Here is a 23,124-nt window from a genome sequence, read left to right on the forward strand (position 1 = left end):
GCAACAAAGGATGGAATTGTTAACTAAGGCAATCCGATGAGAACCTCGATGGCCACCTTCATGCATGGCCTGCAGGTAGCTTCCTAGCTGTCTTAACTAACGGCTTTCACATTTTGCCCAGTGCCCGGGGTTCCGCCTCCAAAACGGGCCAACCCTGGCTTGCACCTTCCGGTGGCCGCTAAGTTCTAGACCTGCACGACGGAGGGTCGCAGGCTTTCCCGAAACAACCTAGACATAAGACCACCCGGCCGCCAGAAGCTGGGCTTTTTTATCTACCCAGATTTACCACCCATATTCACATAAAGGGAGAGATCTCGACATGCCTCCTCGAGTGGCGTTGCCCACCGAGTGCAACCCCCGCGCTGCGACAGGGGTCAAGGCAGTCAGCCCTGCAAGCCCACCTCGAGTCAAAAGGCAGTGATTGGCAATCCTGCATCCAACAATCAGTACTCGGGACAGGCGGTAGTGGCGGTGACCGTCATATGGCGCCACGGCCATTGCGCGAGAGAGCAGATAATGAGCACCTTGATGGCCAGCCAAGCCCGCTCATGGCTCTGGGCCGACCATGAGGCCAGCATCAGATGGTTTCGATGGGAATGTGGGAATGCACTGCATCTTGATCAGACACCACCTAGAGATGGATTTATTTACTTCCATGTAACATACCTGTTCCGAAAGTTAAAACAGGCGCGACAACAGACGGATTGCCATGTTGTCCTAACAAAATAACTACCTGCATGTTTATCTCGACTTGTTACCGAGTTATGTAACCTGTGTATTCTAAAACCCGTGGCTTCGCGTGGGGTCGCAGAAGCTCTTCGCCTGAGCAAGCCCCCACCCACGACGAAGTGCACCGAGCGCAGTGTTTGCCGGGGGCAGGTGGCTGGTCTTGGCCTGCATCAAATTTCCAGCTGTGGGCTGAGACACCGACAACTTGCCGAACCACCACCTCACCGCAGCCGGGCGGCCGGACACAAAAAAAACACACTTATATATACATGATTGGATACCACGCCAACATGTCGAAAGCCACCATCGCCGTCATTGCCGCCGTCAGCGCCGGCGCCGGTGCAGCGGCCACGGCGGCCATGTTCTCGATGCGCAAGCCCGAACCAACCCCAACATCCACCGCCCGAACCCCCTCCGCCCCCCTCCCCGTCCCAGTCCCCCCCTCCCAAGTCTTCGCCTCCCCTCCACCCACCACCACCCCCTCCCCCAAGGGCCGCGTCCCCGGCACCCCCAGCGCCCCCGTCGACCCCGCCGGCCTCTTCGAATACGGCTTCCCGGGCCCCACCGCCGACCTCGCAACCCGACAAGCGCTGATCTCCTCCTACGACCGGCGCACGCGCAACCCCCACTGGGTGGCGGAGCACATCACGCCGTCCTCGCTCAGCATCCGCGACGGCGACCGCAAGCACAGCGCCTTCCTGGAGGACCCGGCCATCCCGGACAAGTTCCAGGCCAAGCTCAAGGACTACGCGCGGTCGGGCTACGACCGCGGCCACCAGGTGCCCGCCGCCGACTGCAAGTGGTCGCAGGCGGCGATGAATGATACGTTTTATCTGAGCAACATGTGTCCCCAGGTTGGTGAGGGCTTCAACCGCGACTACTGGGCGCACTTTGAGGATTTTTGTCGGCGGTTGACCCAGCGCTATCCGAGCGTGCGGGTTGTGACGGGGCCGTTGTATCTGCCGAAGCGGGATGTGGAGGATGGGAAGTGGTATGTCAAGTATGAGGTGATTGGGAACCCGCCGAACGTGGCGGTGCCGACGCATTTTTACAAGGTGATTTATGCCGAGGAGCAGGCCGCGCCGGGGGGGAAGGTGGCGCTGGGGGCGTTTGTGCTGCCGAATGCCGTGATCCCCAATGCGAAGCCGCTGAGCGACTTTGAGGTGCCGCTGGAGGCGGTGGAGAGGGCGAGCGGCTTGGAGTTTGCGACCAAGCTACCGGCGGCGAGGAGGAAGCGGTTGTGTGCCGAGACGAGCTGCTCTGTGATGGTGAAGGAGTATGCGGACCGGCAGAAGGCGTTTGCGAAGAAGTAGGCGGGCTGCGTGTGTGTGGTCCGGGCATGTAATACCGACATCTACCAACATCCGTTGGGTCCATGTTTAGGAAGGAAGGATACCATACATGGGAGCTTCAACGTAGCAGAGTGTGATATGTGCCATACTGGGTCGTACAATAATAGCAAAACAAGCAACCAACATAAGTCCTATTCCACTACTTCGCTGTGCCAGTCCATTGCTCGGAAACCGATCTCATATATACCTAACCAACCAATAACAATACGATCTTCTCAGTTGGATTTCCACTTCCAACCCCCCATCCCAAACTGTCCCCGATTTGCGGATATCGCGAGTGATACACAACAGACCCCCTTGCATCCCAGGGCACACCATCTCCAAAGCCATCTCACTCAACCGCCGGTACTCTTCCCCGTCTGTTAATTCCCCCGTTGGCTACAAAAACGGGCTCCCCCCTGCCAACACCTTCGTCACTACCGCCCTATCTCTGATGTTGCATCTCCCTCCACCGTCTCATACGTTCCTTCTCCCCTCAGTTCTTCTTTTTGCGTTTTCCCCTCTTGGCTTTATTCTGGTCAGGGGGTGGTGCGTCCCCCTCCCTCCTACCCACAGTCTCATCACTATCCTCCTCGTCCCCTTCTTCCAGGGATTTCTCGACGCTCCTACCACCATTTCCCCCCCTACCATCACCACAACCACCCCTCCCCCGATTCTATCTCACCCTCGTATACTTCCCCTTACTCTGCTCCATCCGCAAACTCTCCTCCTGGCTCGGCAACGGCGCCCGCCGCCTCCCGCCAGGCCCATCGTCACCCTGATCACCATACTGTCCCTGGTCATATTGGTCCCCATACTGCTCTCCACCCCCACCAATACCAGGCGGACCACCAGCACCAGCACTACCACCACCACCAGAACCACCCCCAGCCGCGGCAGCAGCGGCAACCAAATGCGGCGGCGGCGGCGGGAACCCATGCGGGAGCATCATTCCGGGTGGGGGAATCAAGCCCGGCGGCAGCATGCCCGGCGGCGGGGGGCGGCGGCACAATGCCATGTTTCTTCATCATCTCGGCGATGGCCGCAAAATCCGGCGGATTCTTGGGGTCGACGCCGGGGATAGGCAGGGGCGGCGGCGGGGGGTGGCCTGCGCCGCCCGCGGGCAGGGGCAACGGGAAGGGGGCGTGCGTCGGGGGTGGGGGTGGTCCCCCGGACATGCCTGGGATGAGGGAGGGTGGGGGAGGGGGGACGAAGCCTGGGAGGCCGGGCAGGCCGGGGATGCCGAGCCCTGGGAGGCCGGGGGGTTGTTGGCGGAGGGGCATCTTTTGGTCGACGAGGCCGTCCATTTCGTCTTCGAGTTCTTGTTCTTCTTCGGCTTGGCGCATGTGGCGGTGCCCGCGGCGGTCCCAGGTGCCTTGGGCTTCGGCGGCCGCCTCGCCGATGTGGTAGCGGTCGTTGAAGTTGTCGGCCTCGCCGGGGCGGGCGCGCGCCCAGAAGCGGGTGATGCGGTCGTTGGAGCCTGATGCGAGGATGTGGCCCAGGGGGTGCCAGTCGAGCGACCAGATGGCGAAGTCGTGGGCGTGGGGGACGCGGTGGGCGGGGTAGATGGTCTGGGCTGGGGTGGAAGCCGGGTCGGCGGTATCGTAGGGGGCGATGGAGAGGGAGTGGCCCGGGGGGGTGTTGGGCTCGTCGAGGAGGTAGTGGAAGAGGGAGCCTTCGGAGCCGCCGGTGCTGAGTAAATTGGGGTGGATTGGGTGCCATGTTAGGGTCGAGATGTCCTTCTCGTGGCCGCGGAGGAGGCAGATGTCGCGCATCATGCGGAGGTCAAACACACGGGCGGTTTGGTCTCGCGCTGATGTGGCCAGGCATTGCCCGCGGACTTTCTCGAAAACGGTCTTGGTGATGGTGTTTTTATGACCGTGGAGGGTGGTCAGGCACCGGCCCGTCCGCGGATCCCAGAGCTTGACCAGATGGTCTTTGGAACCCGAGACGATCAGTCCCTTTGTGGGATGCCAGTCGCAGCTCTTTGCGTCCCAGCCATGGCCCGTTAGTGTTGATTCAGCTGCTCCAGCGGCAAAGTCAAATATTTTAAGTGTTGAGTCATCGGACGCTGTGACAAACTTGACATCGGTGGGGCTGAAGGCTAGGTCTCGAACAGGATCTGTGTGGCCGCGTATGCTCTCGACGTTGTTGAAGTTGGGCTGCCAGTACTTGATAATCCCGTCGTGGTCTGCAGATACTAGCCAGTCGTCGCTGTGGGAATATGCCAGTGCACGGATGGCCGAGTCGTGCGCCTGCATGATGGTCTCAAAGTTGAAGCCGGTGCCGTTCCAGAGGGTAAACTCTCCGCTGCTGGACGCCGTCAACAGCCTCCTGCCTTCCGGTGTCCACCGTACCACGTTGATCGGATGTTTAATCTTATTCAGTGAGGAGTGCAAGTGGCGCGTAGGTACCGAATCAGCCGGGCTTGTTGTCCTTGCATGAGGAGGCAGCATCTATATCTGGCGTAAGTCAACGCCTTCGCTAAGAGATGAGGGTACTCACATCTACTATGTAACTGTTACTAGGTCTCTCGACCTCGCCAGTAAATGACCCTTTGTAGCGCGGTTGGCGATTCCGCATCCAGTCGACAACAGTAGCGCCATAGTCGGTGACAGGGCCTTCCGAAGATAACGTCAGTCTTTCCTTGCCTTTATCTCGACAGCTGCGCAGCCAGCCTGGAGAAGAGGTATTGCCCATTTTGGGCTAAGGAATGCCAGAACCAGTAGGTCTCGGCGGTGATGATGTGGATTTGGGGGAGGGATGGTTCGATCGTGAGGACGAGTCAACCAACCCCGGTTGCTAAGTAATGAAGACAAGTGGTGGGAGGGGTAGTTGGCCTTCAAACACATGTTTCTTGAATAAAAATGACGCCCACTCTGCGGTTACTTGCAGAACATAGCGATAAGTGATAACAAGCAAAGGAAATGGTGAACTCACGCCTGCCCCGGGCCCTCGGCGGTGGCCCATCGTGTCCGCCACCACCACCAAACCCAAAACCCTTGTCGCCATGATCCCGTCCTTCGTAGGCCATGATGAAGCAGCAGATCGACTGACACTTCAAGTCTAGACCAGAAGTGGGTAGTTGGTGCTCTCACTCTATTGCATGGATCCCTGTCGCAAGCACGCCCAGACTGATTTTAATGATGACTGCTATGCTGTGGATGATGCTATTAAGTGGATCTTTGCGGAGATATAGTCCGCTGCATGAGATGGGACGTGGTGTGGTTGTTGGCTGTTACGGTAGTTAGCAGCTTCCTCGATCGCGAACCCGCTCTTTGTTGGGATTGGTCTGGCCAGTCAAACATGAATTTCCAAGCCCAGCTCCCATTCAGCAGACAGATGTGGTCCGTGCATAACAAACCCAAGTTGTGCTAGGAGCAAGGGTGCGTGACTCGGGCCATGCAGTGTTCTCCTGAACCTTCTTTGTTCGCTGTGCGATTGATTGTTTGACGGCCCTTTTCGGGCAAATTAATCTTTTTTTCCTGCCTGGCATCATTGCTCGCCATTTATCCCTGCAATCTCTGTAGCCTTTTTTCACCTTTTCTTTGCATCTACGAACGGATATCCAATATCCAGACAAAAAAAAATGGAATGAGCTATCCCTGTCTTGTCGCTCACGAATCCGACATGTGCTTCGCCAAGGCCTAGATTAGTCTCCTGTCAGTGGCGCCCAGGACGTCCAAACTTTAGGGATCTGCATTCCTCGCTCTCGAGAGAGGTGTGCCCGGAAACATCCAGAGCGTTTGTAGCAAAAATGATGTCCATTTTTTTACACACCATACATTACAACCTGTTCTTAACACTGGAACTTGTGAGAGTAATATCGTCCCGCAAATGGCGACGAATCTTTTTTCATCTCGGCCGGTCCGAGTGGGGTGCCCCTCGGCGCCGCGGCTCAGTGTTGCATCCGGCGTATCTCCCTTCACCAACGGTCTTTAGGGCCTTTTTATCTATCGCCACCATCAGTTTGTTCCTTCTCAAATGTAAAACGTAAACATTGGATGAGAAAATAATCGCTCGTCTTCGAAATATCTCTCTCGTGATTCCTGACTCGTGCTGTCAGGCCAGATGAAGGCAGAAACGAGCACAACGATGGCAACGTCGACAAGTCTAGAGACTTCCCAAGTCAATGGCGTCACCAACCGAGCCCCTGTTGGTCCCAGTGACGACCCCCACGCTACAACTACGACTCATGAGACGACAACCACCACACCGTCTGACATCCTCGCCAATGGTTCTACAAATGGGACAGCGAATGGGGCGACTGATGATTCATTGGACATTTCCGAATTGCGCAAAGCGTTCCGCAACAAGTATCGCCATGTTGAGGCTGTCCACTCCGAGTCGAAACCATCCTGTCTGAGCCATGACGCCACCGAGACACCCAGCTTCATCGGTTTCAGGAATCTCATGGTGATTGTGTTGGGTATGTTATGCAAGATGATCTCGCTGATGTGATAAGGTTGAGCTACCTCTATTAACACCAATTGACCACTAGTTGCTGCCAATCTCCGCCTAGTCATCGAGAATATTCAAAAGGTTAGCATACTCTCCCCTCATTCCCCATCTGATAAGACGGCACGATGGCCGACGAGATGGATGGAACGCAGCTGACCGTCTGTTAGTATGGAGTTCTGATCTGCATCAAATGCCACGACTTCCGCCCCAACGACGTACGCCTGGGGCTTCTCCTCTACATCCTAATCCCATGGCACCTCATGCTCGCCTATCTCATCGAGCTGGTCGCTGCCGCCAATGCCCGTAACTCCCGGGCCAAGGCGAAGAAACGAGACGGCAGCACCAGCCCGACCGAGGACGAGTCCAGGCAGTTCCTGCAGAGCTGGCGGATGCTCCGCATTCTCCACGCCGTCAACGTCACGGCCGCCCTGGCCGTCACCTCCTACGTGGTCTACTACTACATCCACCACCCGCTGATCGGCACGCTCTCGGAGCTGCACGCCATCATCGTGTGGCTCAAGACGGCGTCGTACGCGCTCACCAACCGCGACCTGCGGCACGCCTACTTACACCCAGTCCGCGGCGAGCGCGACGCCCTGCCCGAGATCTACGCCCAGTGCCCCTACCCGGCCAACGTGACCTTCTCCAACCTGACCTACTTCTGGTGGGCGCCCACTCTGGTGTACCAGTCCGCGTACCCGCGCACCCAGCGCATCCGCTGGGTCTTCGTGGCTAAGCGCCTCGGGGAGGTCGTCTGCCTGAGCGCCTTCATCTGGTTCGCCAGCGCCCAGTACGCCACCCCCGTGCTGCGCAACTCGCTCGACAAGATCGCTACGCTGGATTACATGTCCATTGTCGAGCGTCTGTTGAAGCTGTCGACCATCTCGCTGGTCATTTGGTTGGCGGGCTTCTTTGCGTTGTTTCAGAGCTTTCTGAATGCCCTGGCCGAGGTGATGCGGTTTGGAGACCGCGAGTTCTACGAAGCATGGTGTATGTCTCCCCCCCCTTCTCTCCGCCTCCCCCCTTCCCCTCCCCCACACAAGCACCCAACATCTAACCCCCCACGCCCCAAACCAGGGAACAGCGAAAGCCTCGGCGCCTACTGGCGCACCTGGAACAAGCCCGTGTACCAATTCTTCCGGCGCCACGTCTACTCGCCCATGCGCTCACGCGGGTGGAGCCACCTCTCCGCCAGCCTCGCCGTGTTTTTACTCTCCGCAGTGCTGCACGAGCTACTAGTCGGCGTGCCGACGCACAACATCATCGGCGTGGCCTTCCTGGGCATGTTCCTGCAGCTGCCGCTCATCGCCATGACGGCGCGCCTGGGCGACCGCCGCGGGAATACGGCGCACGGCCGCCTGTTGGGGAATTCTATCTTTTGGGTGTCCTTCACTATCTTTGGCCAGCCGTTCGCGGCGCTGATGTATTTTTACGCGTGGCAGGCTAAGTATGGCAGTGTGAGCAAGATGCCGCTGGTGCAGCCGGGGACTTGTCCGGCGGTTGTTGTTTGATGCGTTTTTGTGAGGGGTGGTTTTCATTGATGGGCTGTCTCGTTGGTGTGATGGATTTTGCTGTCGGTCTGGGATCGGGTCACTGTGTAATAAAAAGTGGTTTCTTTTTTAGCGGGCGGGTTTGGTATGAAAGCGAAGGGCGGCGTCATTTTAGAGGGAAGTCGATGTGGTTTAGCGACTAAGAAGAGCGAATGACATCCCCCTGAGCGTATACGAGGGACTTGATTTATTAATATAATACAACCCAACCTATCCTCCCAGAATATTTCATATCCCATCTATACCGCCCATATACCCATCCCAACCGCTCCCCGCTTTGATACCCATTCCCTCTACCAATACAACGCCCCTACGGCACGAAGGGGATCCTCGTGCGGACCCTCCTCCTATAATCCACGTACTCCCCCCCAAAGAAGGCCACCAGATACGCCTCCTCGTGCCGGATACGCCTGCTAAAGAAGCGCCACAGCACCGCCGCATACCCGACAAAGCTGAACACATTCCCCATGACCATCTGCGTCCCGAGCGCCCACCAGAAGAACCCAAAATAACTCGGATGCCTCAGCACGCCATACACCCCGGTTGTCACCAGAACATGGTCCTCGCGCCGCCGGTTCTGCACCAGGTGGTTAAAGCTCCTCCCCGCATGAATCATGGCCACGCTGCGCACCGCCTGGCCCACGACCACCAGCACCAACCCCACGGCCACCACGGCCGTGCCGAGTCGAGGACCCAGCGGCGTCCAGCTGGCGCCGGGCCAGAGCGCGTGCACGAGCAAGCACTCTAGCGCGGCGACGGTGTGGGCGATGGCGTAGGCGGGCCAGTTGGAGGTGAGCAGGAAGGAGGCGATCTCGGCGGCGCGGGTGTTGTAGGCGGCGGTGGTCCAGAACTCGAGGAAGTGGAAGAGGGAGAGCGCGCCGAGGAAGAAGGGGAGGCGCCAGAGCGGTGAGGCCGTCGCGAGGAGGAGGGTCAGCGTGCCAATCAGGCCCGTGGTGAGCGTGATGCCGAGGGCGAAGGACCGCGCCGCGATGCCGGCGAGGGACTTGTGTTTGTGTGGGAGGTAGGGGACGATGGGGTCGTCTTCGGCTTCGGCTTCGGCTTCAGTTTCTTCTTGTTCGTCTTCGGGCTCGCTGTAGGACGGCGGGGATGAGCTGTTTAAGGGATTCTTTTTGTCAGCGTCGATGAGCTCTTCTTCGTTTTCGGTGTCTGTATTGGTGGTGGGCATGGTGCGGTCGAGGTCGAGGGAACCGCGGCTGGGCGGGCTGATACTTGTTGAGGTAGAAACGGAGTCGTGGCGACGACGGTGAAGCTCGAAAGTCGTTGTAGTAGAGTTGCAGTGGGTAACCCAGGGCGGGGACTGTTCGTCGATGCTCCCCCGCGCGATGGCTGATGTAGTGGTTTTCGACATGATGGCCGTGTGGTGATGAGAGATGCGAAGGGTCCATGAGGAATGTTGAAAAGGGGGTTTCCGACTGCAAGACGAGTATTTGCGCTTACCTTTCGGGCGACCAGGGCCGTCGAGGAGATGGGCCGTTCATTGTCGAAACGGCCCCTGATACAGTGTGTGGACGGGACGGGATCGATGACATCAATAGGGATTTTGTAGTTGTTGCCGACTTATTTCGGCAGTCGAGCACGACAAAGACTCGCCCGCCTCTTTTTCTATATCATGCCGATTATCCGCCGTAACAATTGTGCCTAAGTATTGTGAGGAATGTAGCTGAGATTGCCAAACCGGTTTGTTCTTTCGGGTTGCAGGGGCGTCGGCGACCTCCTTGAGCAAGTACTCGGGAGTTTGTTGTTTGCTCAATGCAATGCTGCTGCGCGGCCAGTCGCGCGCAACTTTTAGTGGATGCAGCACCCAAGACCCACGTGGCGGGGCAGGGGTGTGTGCTGTTAATAACCTGACGCAACCGTAATAACGCGGGAATACCGGAGTCGCGCGATCTGTGTCTGCCGTCAGACGGCCCCTGCTTCGGCGATTGACTGCTTGGATGAACCAATCCCATCATGAGATCGGCTTCTCCATTTCCCCAGGGAATGAAAGAAGTCCAGCATGTTGCCGATGTCATGCGACGGCTGCGCTGCCCTTACAGACCACCTTGGATCCTAAAGGAGGACACGATAAGCACCAGCACGTTGACCCAACCCCAAACAAAGGGGATCCACGTCGACATCAAGTAGCCCCCGACGAGGTAGCTAGCGCCGACTCTATTGCAGGTTAGCATGAACGGGCTCGGAGCGGGTTGGTAGAGACGAATGATAAAAAGGACACGAACATCAAGCCTACAAGAGTCCCCGCGATTAGGGCCTCAGCGCCTGCAATAAAGGCGTAGATCAGAGGCACCAGCCAGAGGTACTTCCAGCTAGACATGCGCTTGCCGCCCTGCATCAACACGGCCACGCCGACAGCGCCCAGATGGAAGAGGCCGTAGAGGATAATGGTCCAGAAGAGGGTGAACTTCCACATCTCGTCCAGCTCATACAGGATAACAGTCGCGGCCTGCGGCGGCCAGAAGAGCGATGGGAAGGGGGGCACCGTGTATTCGGCGGGCGTGTCGCGCCGGACCCGGCTGCAAGTATCGGTCAGTAATTGGAACTTGATTGTAAAGAGGTGCGATAGCACATACGAAGGGATTTCCATGGTGCTGCAATAGGTGCGGTCCCGGGCGGCCTTGTTGTTGATGTACTGCTATACACCTTACTGCCCCTACGGAGTACTGCGTAATAATTCAATGTTCGGGGCCCAGCAGATGCCAAGCGACCGGCGCGTCAAGACGCATGTGTTAAAGCCAAGAACAGTTCTTGGCTGAACCTGGTTACCTGCCGTGCATCATCCAGAGCTACCTTACCTCGGCTCCCCATATGCCGAGTCTCAGTGGTTCCCTTCAGCTGCTCCCCCCCCAAGAACCGAGAACGACAACAAACACAAACACGCCGACATTCGGCCCCGAATTCAATGACATAACGCGACTACAAACAACACTGCCGCCCACCAACCATGTCGATTGACCGCCTCCTCACGACGGTGCTGCAGCTCTACCAAGACGTGCACGATGATGCCCGCACCGAGCAGATCTTCGGGTCGACCGCCCTCCTCCTCACGAACCTCTCGAACCCGCTGAACCTCTCCTTGCTCACATCACAACTCCTTATTGCCCCCGCAATATGGGGTCGCCGAGATGGCATGCGCACATGCTTTCGCATTATCAGCATCTTCAACACGGCCGCCATCCACGTGCGCCGCAACGAGCTCGAGAAGATCAAGAAGCCGAAACAGCAGCAACAACAACAACTGCACCAACCACATCACACTGGCGGTGAACTGAGTAGCAATGCCTGGACGGCAGCGATTCTCAAAGGCGCCGACGACCAGTCGGGGCGGTGGCAACACCTGCTCGTCTTCAGCGGCGTGTTGATGGGCATGGAGGGCAACCAGCGACATTCTCTCAGCAGCGGCATGCGCAACACAGTCGAGCGAGCCGTCGTCACAGCCACGAACCTTGCCGTACAAAGCAGGGAACCCGAACCACCGGCTCCATCCGGCCCTGTGGCTCTGGCCCTCAATTACGCCTTTCCGCTGCTCTCCGACTCGGCGCGCGCCGGCCTAAACTGCGATGCGCTCGTCCCCGTCGCAACACGGGCGATGCTTGGCGGAGATGGCTTACAAGACGGCGTGTTCCTCGCATCTATCGATCAGGACATACGACAGGCGGAGCAGAAGTTCATGTGGACCGAGAACTCGCCCTCATATCTGCACCTCCAGCAGCTTGAACAGCGACCCCTCATCTCCGGCCTGGGACCGCTCTCTACGTTGCTGGCCCATGCCGTACAGTTCGCACGCGATCCCGACGTGGTGCTGCAGTTGCAGGACGACTTGGTGACATTCACCGCGAGGCTACTGCAGCACTGGCAGGCCGGTAAACTCTCGGAACTCGAAATCTCAGAAGAGAGCATCTTCCTCACCCCTGAGGCACTCGAGACCACTTGGCCCACCCTCTGGCAGTTTCTCAAAAAGATCATGTACGCCGTCGTGGCCGTCCTCCAGTCCATCGTCACCCGCAGCCTCCTCGACCGCCATCTCAAGCACCACGCCGTCGCCCCAGCCGTTGCCACCAAAACCCTCCATACCCTCCGCAACCTCTACTTCATCTCGTCCCGCAACGGCAGCGACGCCTTCCAAGTCTACGCCTTCACCTACCTCACCTCACTCGACACCCTCTCCCGCTACGGCCCCGCCTCGTCCGCCTTCCTCCACTCCATCCTACCCCCGCAATCCAACATCCCGCCGCACCCCCTCCACCGCACCCTCGACCTCTTCTACCTCAACACCGCCGAACACCTCCCCTCCCTCCTCTCCCCCCAAGACTGCGAAGCCCTCATAATCCAACCCGCCACCGCCTACCTCAACCCACCCCCCAGCAACAACACCAACACCCCCACCACCACCCCCACCCCACTCCCCCTCCCCCCGCGCATGATCCAGCTCTTCGAAGCCGCCCACAGCGCCGTGCTCGCCTGCCTCGCCTGCCCGCACAACGCGCCCCTCACCGCCCGCCTCGTGCCCTTCTACGCCGAGACCCTGTTCGCCTCCTTCCCCGCCCATGTCTCGCCCCGCCAGTTCCGCCTCGCCTTCCGCACCCTCGTGCAGATCCTCAGCCCGCCGTTTGCTGTCTCGTGGGACCAGGCGGCGCTGGCGGAGGTGTTGTTGGAGATGGTGAGGTTTAGGGTGGGGGGGGCGGGGACGGTGCCGTTGGTGCTGGCGGAGGAAGGTACTGTTGGAGAGGGGGAGGAGGTGTCGGAGCAGAGCGCGCTGGTGCTGACGCTGGTGGATGCGCTGCCTTTTCTGGGGGTGGGGATTTTTGAGGAGTGGATGGGCCTGGTGGCGGGCGCGGTGAATGAGGTGGTTGGGGAGCGGTTGAGGGAGGGCGTGAGGAGGCGCTTCTGGGACGTGTTGGTCAGCGGGGAGATGGATGTCGAGAGGGCGGCGATTGCGGCCGCGTGGTGGGGGACGAAGGGCGGGAGGGAGGCGGTTTTGTTTGGGAGTGCGGTTGGGGGGGTGCCACATCAGCAGCAGCAGCGGGAGCAGCAGCAGCCGCAGGAGGAGATGTATATGATGAGTGGGGCGCTGGGGGCGGATGGGAGGGATAGTAAGCTGTGATTGTGTGTTGCGTTTGTTGGACGATGAGTCTGGCGGGGTTAATAATTGGTGTGTATGTCGAGGGTACGTTTGAGGCCAAACGCTAAAGTCGCCTCTACCGAACCACCCACCAGCCACCACCAGTTCATCCGCATGCATGCCAAACACATTGCATTTTGGGCAGGGACGGACAACAAGGAGTACGCCATATCGGCATGGGATAACACAGCCAACTAAGAGCCGCGCCGAATTGGTTGGACGGTATATACAGGGGATGAAGGGGTATGTGTTTCTGTGTTCACCGGGGGCAGGAGTCATCCTTCCCTTCTAGTCAAACAGTTGTTCGTTGGCCCGGGTGGGTGGATGGGTGGTGGAACTGTAACAATAGATGTATGAGAGTTGGGCTGGATTGTACACACATGCGCACGCTAGCGGGAAGTAATCCGTTTGTCTTAAGAGGTTGACTCTCTGGTGACGAAATGACTCCGATAATAACCCCTGGAGGTGTTCTTCTGACGTTGATGTGTGCTGTAGGTCCTACTTCAAGGAATGATACTTCACCTCCGGATGTGACTATTGTCTCGTGTCTGTTGGTGTTTAAGGGAGCACAAAGTTGCGTTTCTATCTGCATGACTAAGGGACATGTTAGAAGTATAAAAAGGGGTCATGTCAACGCTCTTAGACAACGAACAGTCGGCATTCGTTCTCAACATCCACTATCAGACATATTTTGCGAATTCATCATGTCTTCTAACCCGAGCAAAGTAAGGACCCTCAACCATCCCATCTTATGACAAAGCCAGTATGCTGACCACAACCTGTTGATAGCCCATCGGCCCCGGTACCCCCCGACCGGCCACCTCCCGCCAGCCGGCCAGAGCGAGAAACAGCCCCGGCTACCGCCAGCCGTCCCAAAGGGAGCATCTCCACGAAGCGGCAACAGGGACCGAAGACAGAACCACCGCGTCAAGGCGTTATCCTGAGACCAAGCCCAGGCCCGACCCCGTCCCCGACCTTGAGACGGACAGTGACTCGGAATCGGACTCATCTGAGGAAGAGGCGTGGGCTGATGCGCAAGAACAAGCTGATAAGGATGGTGAGGGCGGAAGGGGCGAAGAGGGCAAAGAGGCCGAGGGTGGTCAAGCAGAGGGGGGGAACAGTGGCCAGGCGAGACCAGAAAACAACGAAGCGGAAAACGAGCCCAGGTACTTGGATGATGACTTCGACTTTGACGAATTCATACACTACCCACCTCCTGACAACGCACACCTCGGCCACCTGCCCGCCGCCGTGGTGGCGGCCATCAACATAACGCCGGACCACGACGATACAAGGGATTTTCTCATTCTCACCAGCCGATCGAGGTACGAACCCATCGCGGCGCCTCTCGGTCCCCAACCCCTTAGTTCGCCTCCTGTCTTCCCCTCCCACAGAGGAGCCTCCCTTTACAGCCACGGCACCAACCCCATCAGCCAGGGAAATTCCGACCACCGCATCGCCCGCCCCGCCGACCCTTTCTTCGATTTCCGCCACATCAACAACATCCCCCCAGCACGTCGAACCCCTCCCCCCTACAACCCCAACCACATCCACATCTTCCCGCCGCCGCAACATCCCCCTTTCAACCCCAACCCCTTCCCCAATCCCACCATCCCCGTACCCCTGTCGGCCCCCCACACCCTCCCCCTCCCACACCCACACTACCCACACCTACATCACCCCCATCCCCACCGCCCAGCTTCCGCCGCCGCCGCTGCAGCCGCCTCCGCCGAAGCAGCAGCCGCAACCGAAGCCGCCTCAGCCGAGCTCCACGCCCAACAAATCCGACTCCAGCAACAATACCAAGCGCAGGTCCGCGAAGCGCGGCTCCGCGCGGCCACCATCAGGCAGGAAATGCAGGAGGCGGCGGCGCGGCACGCACACATGCTGCGGACGCTGGGGTATTGTACTGGGTGTGGGTTGTGCGGCGGCAGTGGGGGAGGGGGGGGTGGTGCTAGTGGCGGTGGTGGTAATGGTAGTGGTGCGAGTGGTGGTGGTGGTGGTTGGGACGGGCGGTGGGCTTGGTCTGGGCCTGGAACTAGGTCGCGCGGTGAGGGGCGTTAAGTTTCTATGGGGTTGTTAGTTGATATGGTGAGATGGAATTGGTTGATTTTTGTTATTCAGATGGCGAGTGGGATGGCGGTTATGATAGGATGGGGTTGTTGTTGAGAAGGAAAGGTTTGGGCGGAGAAAGTCCCATATTGTATTGATATCTGGCGTTTTCGCTCGCACTTCTATAGCATAACATAACATAACAGCGTTGCTTTCAACCTCCAACTCATCGACCTCCATCTCTCCGATATTTTGACATCCCATAAACACCATAGCAATAAAAACAGCAAAGGGTATATGTACTCCTGCATAGCCATGCATCCCAAAAACATCACTTTTCATTCTACTCTTTCGCGTCCACCAGCGCGTCCAAGTCGATCAGTCTGCGCATCTCAGTCCATTCCGCGTCAAAACTCGGTTCGGCCACAGCAGGGATGACCGACTCGACCCAAAACGGCTCATCGTTCCCGGCCGCTTCCTGAAGGCGCGGGTCGATGGCATCCTCTTGTAGTTTGGGGTGATGCTTCTGCAGGTGCTTGTCCAGGTCGGCATGCCGGATAAACATGCTCTCACACCTTTCGGCAGAGCAGGGGATCGTCCGCGTCGGCAAGGCAGCAGACATTTCATCCTCATCGCCCGGCAGCGCTGACTTGACCGTGTACAGCTTGGGCGGCCGCTTCCTACCCAGGTGCACGTAGCGTACGTGCTCCTCCATCTTCATCTTGCTGATGAAGGCCTGCCCGCACCCCTCCTCCTGCCAGTTCCAGTCGGCAATGTCCTCGACCTGGTACGTATCCACCTGCCCGCAAACAAACCGAAACCCCTCGTGCGCCGACCGGATGTGGGTGTTCAGGTTCGGCACTCTCGTAAACTTCTTCCCGCAGCCATCCCACGGGCACTCGACCGTTTTCCTATCCTCCACCGTCGTGCCCGAGTGGTACATATCCACATGCCTCTCGAGGTCAGCCTGACTCCCACACTTGACGTCACAAAACACGCAATCGACGTGCTCCTTGCGCATATGCGTCTGCAGCATCAACAGCGTCCTAAACCCAACCTTACGGCCATCCCCCTCCTCCCCATCACCATCACCACCACCAGCAGCGCACTCCTCGCACCAAAACCTGAGCTCCCCATGCTCCCTCTCCACATGCCTCCGCAGCGCGCCGGCGGTATCAAACCCCGCCTCACAGTCCTCCGCCGCCGTGCACACAAACGCCGCCGCACCCAGATGCGCCACACGCACATGGCGCTGCAGCGTCTGATGCTTGCGAAAGCTCAGACTACAGCCCTCATAACCCCGACAGCGAAAACGCTCGGCGCCCTCGTGGACGGCGGCGTGGCGGCGCAGGCGGGTGGCGGTGACGAAGGACTTGCCGCAATCGGGCTCGGCGCAGGCGTACTTCTTCTCGTGGGTGTGCGAGCCCTTGATGTGCTGGGCCAGGTGCTTCTCCTCCATGTAGGTCTTGCCGCACCCTTCGTAGGCGCACCGGTGCGGCCGGTCGTTGGTGTGCGAGCGGAGGTGGGCGGCTAGGCGTGCGGGCCGGTTGAAGGTCTTGGGGCAGCCTGGGTAGGTGCAGGGGATGGTTTTGAGGTCGGAGGGGAACTTGCGGGCGCGGCGGGAGGGGGTGCTGGGGATGGAGGTTGCTGTTGGGGTGAGGGGTTGGTGGGGGTCGGATGTGGTGGTGGCGGTGGTGGTGTTGTCGTTGTCATTGCCGTTGTCATTGTCATTGCTGTAATCTTGGTCTTGGTCGTTGTCGTCGGGTGTCAAGATGGTATCGGCTGATGCGGGAGGGAGAAACTCGATGTCAGTCCCCTGTGGTGATTGAACCTGTTGCCGTTTGGATAGGCCGGATGGCCCTCCACCCTCCGCTGTTGCTTTCCGCTTCATGGCTCTAGCGGAGGGGAGCATCAGCCCGAGCTTGAATTGTGCATGAAGCAGTGGAAGTTGCAATTGCAGTTCCAAGTTCAAAGTTCCAACTTCCAAGCTTCAAAATTCCCCAACTTTTTTTGTGGGTGCGCCCAAGCAGTTCCGGCAGGCAATTGAGCTAAACGCACTCCCACCTGCAAGGCTGTTTTGATCTTTCAGCCTCGAGGAACAGGTGCCCCACTCAAATTTTTCACTGTCCCTCCATCGGCCGCTCTTTGCCATTCGCAGCCGCTTCTTTCATCATCAACATCAACAAAGCACCTTCCCTCGACATTGTAACTCGCACCCGACTCAACACATCCACGTCCCTCATCAATCCGATTTTCTTCACAAATCTATCAAAATGTCCGACTACGGCGGTGGTGACGACGATCGCGAGCCTCTGTAAGCGCATCGGACTGCTGCGTCTTCATCTCCAGTCCCTCTAACCTCTCTTTCTTCGCCTAGCAACGACGAGCCCGCCTTCGACGAGGACCCCGATGAGTACTACGAGCCCGAGCCGGAACCGGCCGAGGAAGACGATGCTGCGCGTGCACCGGAGCTTGAGGGCGAGAACCAGGACGCCGATCATGTCGTCGCGTCGGGCGATCCCAACGCGGCCGCTAATCACGGCAAGGGCAACGACAAGTCGCACAAGGACAAGAAGATCCCCAACGACCAACGTACAACCACGCCCTTTATGACCAAATACGAGAAGGCGCGCATTCTGGGGACCAGGGCGCTGCAGATCAGGTGGGTTACGCGTTGCGAGGGATGGAAGGACGGGCCAGTGTGCTGATTGGAATCACAGCATGAACGCGCCCGTACTGGTCGACCTTGAGGGCGAGACGGATCCATTGCAAATTGCAATCAAGGAGCTGAGGGAGAAAAAGATTCCCCTCATCGTGCGTCGGTACTTGCCGGATGGATTGTAAGTGCTGCTCTCGATCACCATCTCTCAAGCCGACCACTAACCTGTTGATGTTAGCTACGAGGACTGGAGTTGCGAGGAGCTTCTCCAGTGAATTAGGTTACGTTTAAAAAAAAACTATAATTGCATTAGCGCGGGCGTTGGGGTATGCTACTTTGTTGTTTTCGGGAAACTGGGGCGATTCCACAGTGGAAGGCGGCTATACCATTTTGTTCGGACCTCCCGACGGAGCCCTGCAGAGTCCACCTGCGCACCGCTTCCTGCCGGGCATTGGGGTCGAGCTCGAACTCGAGCATGCATGGGTGGGCGCAGTGTAGCTCTGGCAAACGGAGATAATTACCAGAGTGGTGATAGGATGAATGGAATACCACATGGCCGCCGCAGCCCGAATCCTGTATACCAACAAGTCACATCCCATGATACTAGAGTATGGTACTATAGTATCCATGGAAATATCCACCTCTAGACAGTAATGCCACCACAGCTCCAGACCACCACCACATCTGCTTAGCCACCCAAATGCCGCCGGCTCATGCAGGTAGGCCAAGGGGCAATCCACTGCCAAGCGGAGCTCAACTGCATACAACCCACTCACACACCCACTCACTGCCGCTCCCGAGCCCACACAAAAACCTCAAATTCCACACCATCTCATCATCCATCAACACAGGGTGACTAGTCTAGTGGTCAGGACGTTTCGTTGTGGCTTGTTCCACATACAAAACCGAAGAAACCCCGGTTCGATTCCGGGGTCGCCCATTCTTTTGTTGATTCCAAGAAGATTCATTCCCCTCAGTAATTTCTTTTTTGTTAAAATGTTATATCTGGAATACCCTCCCTCCCTTTATTTTTCATGGCCCAGGGCTTGTTCTCCCCTAAAGGCTGTGTTGAATACCTGGGCTCGGGGTAGAATTGAGTAAACAATTGTCAAAGTCAACACGGGGTTTCCGGGTTTTGTGATTTAGCGTAACTTCCATTTGATGATCTGTTGCTGCTGGTCCAGGCACTGTGTCTTATTCACCGTTCTCCTCTCCATCTTCACCCTCCTTCGGCTCGCGGAGCAGTAGGTGGCGAGTCTGCCGAGAGTCTCCTGGGCTCTACCCAGAGACCTCTTCCAATCCACCCCCGACGCCCTCTTTCCGTATCCCATCTTCTACTGGACCCTTCTCCGTTTCCCTTTTTTCCCTTACTTCCTAGAACCCTCCGCCTCCCATAGTTCCTAGAACCCTCCGTCCCCTTCTTTTCCTAGAACCCGCCGTCCCCTCCGTTTCCCTAGAACCCTCCTCATCCCACTAGGGCATCGACCATGTCTCTCCCCCCTCGCACAGATGACCACCCCTTCGCCCTCCTTAGGGTTACCCTATCCGCGGGGCGAAGGGGACGGGGGCTCCTTGGGGTGTCGCTGGAGGAATGGTCGAGCGGTGACCAAATTTGCCAACGACGTCGCGGGACTACGCGGGGAAACCATCGGGCTTCGGGATGAGGCAGTGTCCTCGTTGATATTGGTCCCCACCCACGAGGCAAATGTTAGAAGAAGCGGGTTTGGTTGGTTTGGTGAAGTTCGGAAATGTTACCTAGGTAACAAAATGGAATGTTGGAAATGTCGTACGGCATAGGGAACGAGAAGGTGGTACAGGTACTAAGTATTAATATTTACGGGTATGCTAAGGAGCGTAAGAAGAAGCCATGTTTTCATCAATCCATTCCCATCCCTCCGCTTTTCATCCCCCATCGCCTCATCCCACTCATAATTCCTTCCTCATCACCCGGAAGAAGAATCTACCACCCCCCAAACTTGGGGCACTTCCCAGCACCAGTAACACCCCTGTTGGTGCTCAGGCAGTCGCTGTACTGGGCCTTGCACTTGACGATGGCGCCGGCGTAGTTGTCGAACCAGCCAAAGGTGCGCTTCTCGACGCTGCTGTGGAACTCGAAGTAGTTGGCGTCACGGGGCTTGTTGGGCCTGGTCTTGCAACCCTCGGCGTAGACGGCGACGCAGTCGTCGTACTGCTCCTTGCAGGCGTCGGCGCACGCGCTCGGGCACTTGTTGCGCTGGTACTTGCGGCACTTGCGGCTGTCCAGGTCCGTGTACTGCTTGAACGGGTAGTTGGGCCAGTCCTCGGCCAGGTCGTTGCAGGTCACGACGGGCATCTCGATGCCGCCGACGGGCTTTCCCGGGCCGTAGCCGAAGAGGATGCTCTTGGGCTGGATGCAGATGTTGGTGGGGGTCGGGATGGGGCATCGGGTGGCGGTGGAGGAGGGGGTGGTCGGCTTGGTCGCGGTCGCGGTGGCCGCGCAGGTGGTGGTGACGGTGACGGTCTTGGGGGGGTTGGAGCCGCCCTTGGGGGGCTTCTGGCCCCAGAAGTCGCCCTTGCGGCAGCCGCCGCGCGGCTTGCTGTCGCAGTACTTGTTGACGTCGGCACACCACTCGCCAAAGTCGAAGCAGTTGAGGACCTCGGGCCAGCCAGCTTGCTTGAAGCACGAGGCGACCTGGATCGCGCAGTGGGACCACGCAGTCTTGCACGTCTTGACATCGTCCCAGTCGGGCAGCGGCGACGAGCACCACTTGCCGCACTTGTACTCGCAGGTGGGCGGCACGACGGTGGTGCTCACGCAGGCGGAGCTGCTCGTGGTTGTGGTCGAGGTGATCGGGGTGGTGCTAGTCGGCGGGACGGTGGAGGTCTCGGGAGGGGCGGTTGACGAGGCGGGCGGCAGCGTGCTGCTGCTGGAGACGGGCGGCTGGTAACCGCAGGGCTCGAGCGACTGCAACTCATCGGCGACGTACAGGTTCAGGCGGCCACGGCCACCGCAAGACTGGCCAGAGTTGCCGTTGCAGGGCATGTTGCAGTCATCGGCGGGAGCCGCATAAGTGTCGTTGCCAATCACAACACCACAGTAGCATTCGCCTGCTCACATGTTAGAGAATAGGTCCAAGGCCGAGGCTCACAACTGCCATCACTTACCACCAAACTCGGTACCGGCAAAGGGGAAGCCGCCGTCACGGCAGGCCTGCAGACACTTCTCGGTGGTCAAGGTAGCGCCATCGACCTGGTCCTGGCGGTAGGTCAGGGCACGGCCCATGCTGGAGTCGTCGGTCCAGCAGCCGAGGTTGTCGTAGTCCTCGATGGTCACGTCCTCGATGGGCTCGAAGGTGGGGTCCGAGTAGACGGAGAAGATGCCGTTGCCACCGCAGGTCTGGGTCTCGTTGCCCTTGCAGGGGAGGTTGCACTGGGACTCCTCGGCGTGAGGACCGTTGACCGTCTGGCCACAGTAGCACACGCCGTAGTAGACGAGGCCGGCATAGCGGTAGCCGTTGCCTTTGCACTCGGCAACACACTTCTCGACGGTCATGTCATCGGGAGGGGCGAGGCTGCGGTAGGGCAGGAGCTGCGTGCTGCTCGTCTCTTGGAAGCAGCCCGAGTAGACAAAAGGCTGAAAGGGGTCAAGGCAGGGGGGCAGGGGAACCTCGGTGGCCTGGACGTGTCCGACCAGAGCCACTGCCGCCATAGCGGCGGCCATCTTGAAGGCGGCCATGTTGGGAGAGGGATAACGAATGTCTGGCTGGAGCCGGGGCTACAGTGCAGTGGAAGGATTTGTGGTGTCGGAGGAGAACCCTGGGGAAAGGAGAGAAGGCAATTCTCAGAGTCCGGGAAACCCGATATCTTTATGTGTCCATCCATTATCGCAGAACGAGAAAGAAAGCAACCATACACACAGTACGTACAGAGTTAGACTACGAATATTGGACTAGGGTTCGGCATGGCCAGTGGATGCTCCGATGGGGCTGGGCACTCATTTGCGTCGACGCAGAGAAGCGTGGGCCCAGATCCAGGCCAGTCTGGTGATGCGGGAACATGGCGGCGTCCACACGACAGCCGTTTTTGGTAGACGCCCGTGTGTGCCAAGGTGAGTTCTCGCACGGACGACTGCAGAGAATTGGGGCGCTGAAGTGCCGCGAATTCCGTCGTCGAAGGTCGGCGTCGAGGTCCACGATGAGTTGAGTAAAAACGAGCGAGTCTAGACTGGGATGACCCTAGCTTCCGGTGGCGCCGATCACAGCTCACAGACTCTCCACAGCGCTTCTGAAGCTAGCGTTCTCATGTCGTGAAACAAAGCACAGCCCGTTTGTTGTTCGCCATGGATGCTATCGCCCTGAAGTTCAGCTCGGGAGTCGGGGGATTCGGTGCGTGCAGTTGCATCGGGCCCAAGTGGAGATGAGATGGAGAAGGGAAAAACGATCAGAACTGGGCAGGGCTCGGCAGGGTCCGCCCACAAACCAAAACAGGAAGCGAGAACGACCATGGCCGACCTGTCATTGGCGGATTGCTGCGTACCTGTATTAGCGCTGGCGAGGGCCTGGGTCTGGCCCTCGCCCAGCCGGATCTGGTGGGTCCTATCCAGCTTGGACCCTGATTTCCTGACCTGCCCGTCACTTGTCTCCTTTCTCTCTCTCAACCCATCCTGACTGTGCCTCCCGCTCGCTGTCGATGTATCACACCGTGAAGTGAAGTCTGACTTACTTGGACCCGTCTTTTTCTAATACCGAAACCAACTGCCTTCCGAACGTAGGATTTCTCGATACCCAGCCCTCGTCTAGAATGAAAGTAGATGCACTCGCTTGGTTTGGTGACTACGGTATCTAGTGTATGCGGTGTACTCGGGTTGTCGGCTCCTCGCAGTTAACTACTGCTGTGTATGGTATGTTTGTCCCGGGAGTCCGGGTTTGCGGCACCTTCGACATCCCGATGCTTGCTTTTGCCCCTTATTTTTAGGCAACGCCAGCCAGTGCGGCCATGAGGAGGCGCGCGCAGACAATATTGAGGCCGTTTGCATGAATATTGCCCTCACTCGCCTGTCAGAAATCCGGCAGGCTGCGTTACGCCCGCTCGTGTCGACCCAGTCTCCCGTGAGGTAGGACGGCATGCTTCTTGCGTTTCGCTACGACGCCGTGATATTGCCCTGCAGCGAGCCAGTCAGTAGCTCTCCCGGCTGCAGGCGCCCAATTTCCCGTTAGGTCACAA

General features: G+C 58.3%; 11 protein-coding genes and 1 non-coding gene across 12 annotated transcripts; 7 read left to right on the forward strand and 5 right to left on the reverse strand.

The window, feature by feature from the left end:
- Positions 1-616: 616 nt before the first annotated feature.
- On the forward strand, positions 617-2,206 carry F5144DRAFT_576910 (mitochondrial nuclease-like protein). The gene has a single exon (XM_066789167.1). The coding sequence runs from the start codon at positions 999-1,001 to the stop codon at positions 2,040-2,042; it is 1,044 nt and encodes a 347-aa protein (XP_066641183.1). The 5' UTR covers positions 617-998; the 3' UTR covers positions 2,043-2,206.
- A 530-nt stretch (positions 2,207-2,736) lies between these two features.
- On the reverse strand, positions 2,737-5,094 carry F5144DRAFT_593949 (WD40-repeat-containing domain protein; the record flags this gene model as incomplete). The annotated part of the gene is made up of 4 exons (XM_066790515.1): positions 2,737-3,082; positions 3,195-4,516; positions 4,566-4,738; positions 5,001-5,094. The coding sequence occupies 4 exons, from the start codon at positions 5,092-5,094 to the stop codon at positions 2,737-2,739; spliced, it is 1,935 nt and encodes a 644-aa protein (XP_066641184.1).
- A 691-nt stretch (positions 5,095-5,785) lies between these two features.
- Positions 5,786-8,207, forward strand: F5144DRAFT_284191 (MBOAT, membrane-bound O-acyltransferase family-domain-containing protein). Its single transcript, XM_066783744.1, has 4 exons — positions 5,786-6,489; positions 6,562-6,602; positions 6,689-7,511; positions 7,599-8,207. The coding sequence occupies exons 1-4, from the start codon at positions 6,132-6,134 to the stop codon at positions 8,030-8,032; spliced, it is 1,656 nt and encodes a 551-aa protein (XP_066641185.1). The 5' UTR covers positions 5,786-6,131; the 3' UTR covers positions 8,033-8,207.
- A 174-nt stretch (positions 8,208-8,381) lies between these two features.
- Positions 8,382-9,570, reverse strand: F5144DRAFT_492499 (Isoprenylcysteine carboxyl methyltransferase family-domain-containing protein; the record flags this gene model as incomplete). Its single annotated transcript, XM_066785918.1, has 2 exons — positions 8,382-9,294; positions 9,530-9,570. 2 exons carry the CDS (start codon positions 9,568-9,570, stop codon positions 8,382-8,384), a joined length of 954 nt encoding a protein of 317 aa, XP_066641186.1.
- Positions 9,571-10,122: 552 nt separating this feature from the next.
- F5144DRAFT_604046 (uncharacterized protein) lies at positions 10,123-10,676 on the reverse strand (the record flags this gene model as incomplete). Its single annotated transcript, XM_066791324.1, has 3 exons — positions 10,123-10,243; positions 10,312-10,605; positions 10,663-10,676. The coding sequence occupies 3 exons, from the start codon at positions 10,674-10,676 to the stop codon at positions 10,123-10,125; spliced, it is 429 nt and encodes a 142-aa protein (XP_066641187.1).
- A 192-nt stretch (positions 10,677-10,868) lies between these two features.
- On the forward strand, positions 10,869-12,890 carry F5144DRAFT_576918 (uncharacterized protein; the record flags this gene model as incomplete). Its single annotated transcript, XM_066789168.1, has 1 exon — positions 10,869-12,890. A coding segment is annotated over exon 1 (1,797 nt), but the record flags the coding sequence as incomplete, so codon positions are not given.
- F5144DRAFT_576919 (uncharacterized protein) lies at positions 12,736-13,666 on the forward strand. The gene has a single exon (XM_066789169.1). The coding sequence runs from the start codon at positions 12,906-12,908 to the stop codon at positions 13,191-13,193; it is 288 nt and encodes a 95-aa protein (XP_066641189.1). The 5' UTR covers positions 12,736-12,905; the 3' UTR covers positions 13,194-13,666.
- Positions 13,667-13,915: 249 nt separating this feature from the next.
- F5144DRAFT_613616 (uncharacterized protein) lies at positions 13,916-15,392 on the forward strand (the record flags this gene model as incomplete). The annotated part of the gene is made up of 5 exons (XM_066791752.1): positions 13,916-13,936; positions 14,001-14,536; positions 14,606-14,828; positions 14,911-15,126; positions 15,191-15,392. The coding sequence occupies 5 exons, from the start codon at positions 13,916-13,918 to the stop codon at positions 15,251-15,253; spliced, it is 1,059 nt and encodes a 352-aa protein (XP_066641190.1). The 3' UTR covers positions 15,254-15,392.
- On the reverse strand, positions 15,393-17,311 carry F5144DRAFT_576920 (uncharacterized protein). Its single transcript, XM_066789170.1, has one exon. The coding sequence runs from the start codon at positions 17,173-17,175 to the stop codon at positions 15,607-15,609; it is 1,569 nt and encodes a 522-aa protein (XP_066641191.1). The 5' UTR covers positions 17,176-17,311; the 3' UTR covers positions 15,393-15,606.
- Positions 17,312-17,399: 88 nt separating this feature from the next.
- Positions 17,400-18,603, forward strand: F5144DRAFT_576922 (RNA polymerase, subunit omega/K/RPB6). The gene is made up of 4 exons (XM_066789171.1): positions 17,400-17,577; positions 17,641-17,925; positions 17,984-18,103; positions 18,161-18,603. The coding sequence occupies exons 1-4, from the start codon at positions 17,537-17,539 to the stop codon at positions 18,195-18,197; spliced, it is 483 nt and encodes a 160-aa protein (XP_066641192.1). The 5' UTR covers positions 17,400-17,536; the 3' UTR covers positions 18,198-18,603.
- A 169-nt stretch (positions 18,604-18,772) lies between these two features.
- Positions 18,773-18,862, forward strand: F5144DRAFT_t124. Its single transcript has one exon. It is a non-coding gene; the product is annotated as a tRNA-His (tRNA).
- An 866-nt stretch (positions 18,863-19,728) lies between these two features.
- Positions 19,729-21,771, reverse strand: F5144DRAFT_621893 (WSC domain-containing protein). Its single transcript, XM_066792085.1, has 2 exons — positions 21,067-21,771; positions 19,729-21,009 (listed from the first exon to the last, which is right to left on the reverse strand). The coding sequence occupies exons 1-2, from the start codon at positions 21,635-21,637 to the stop codon at positions 19,883-19,885; spliced, it is 1,698 nt and encodes a 565-aa protein (XP_066641193.1). The 5' UTR covers positions 21,638-21,771; the 3' UTR covers positions 19,729-19,882.
- Between the last annotated feature and the right edge of the window lie 1,353 nt (positions 21,772-23,124).

The sequence above is a fragment of the Chaetomium tenue genome (genome assembly GCF_020726465.1).
Source record: "Chaetomium tenue strain MPI-SDFR-AT-0079 chromosome Unknown F5144scaffold_5, whole genome shotgun sequence".
Lineage (NCBI taxonomy): Eukaryota > Fungi > Ascomycota > Sordariomycetes > Sordariales > Chaetomiaceae > Chaetomium > Chaetomium tenue.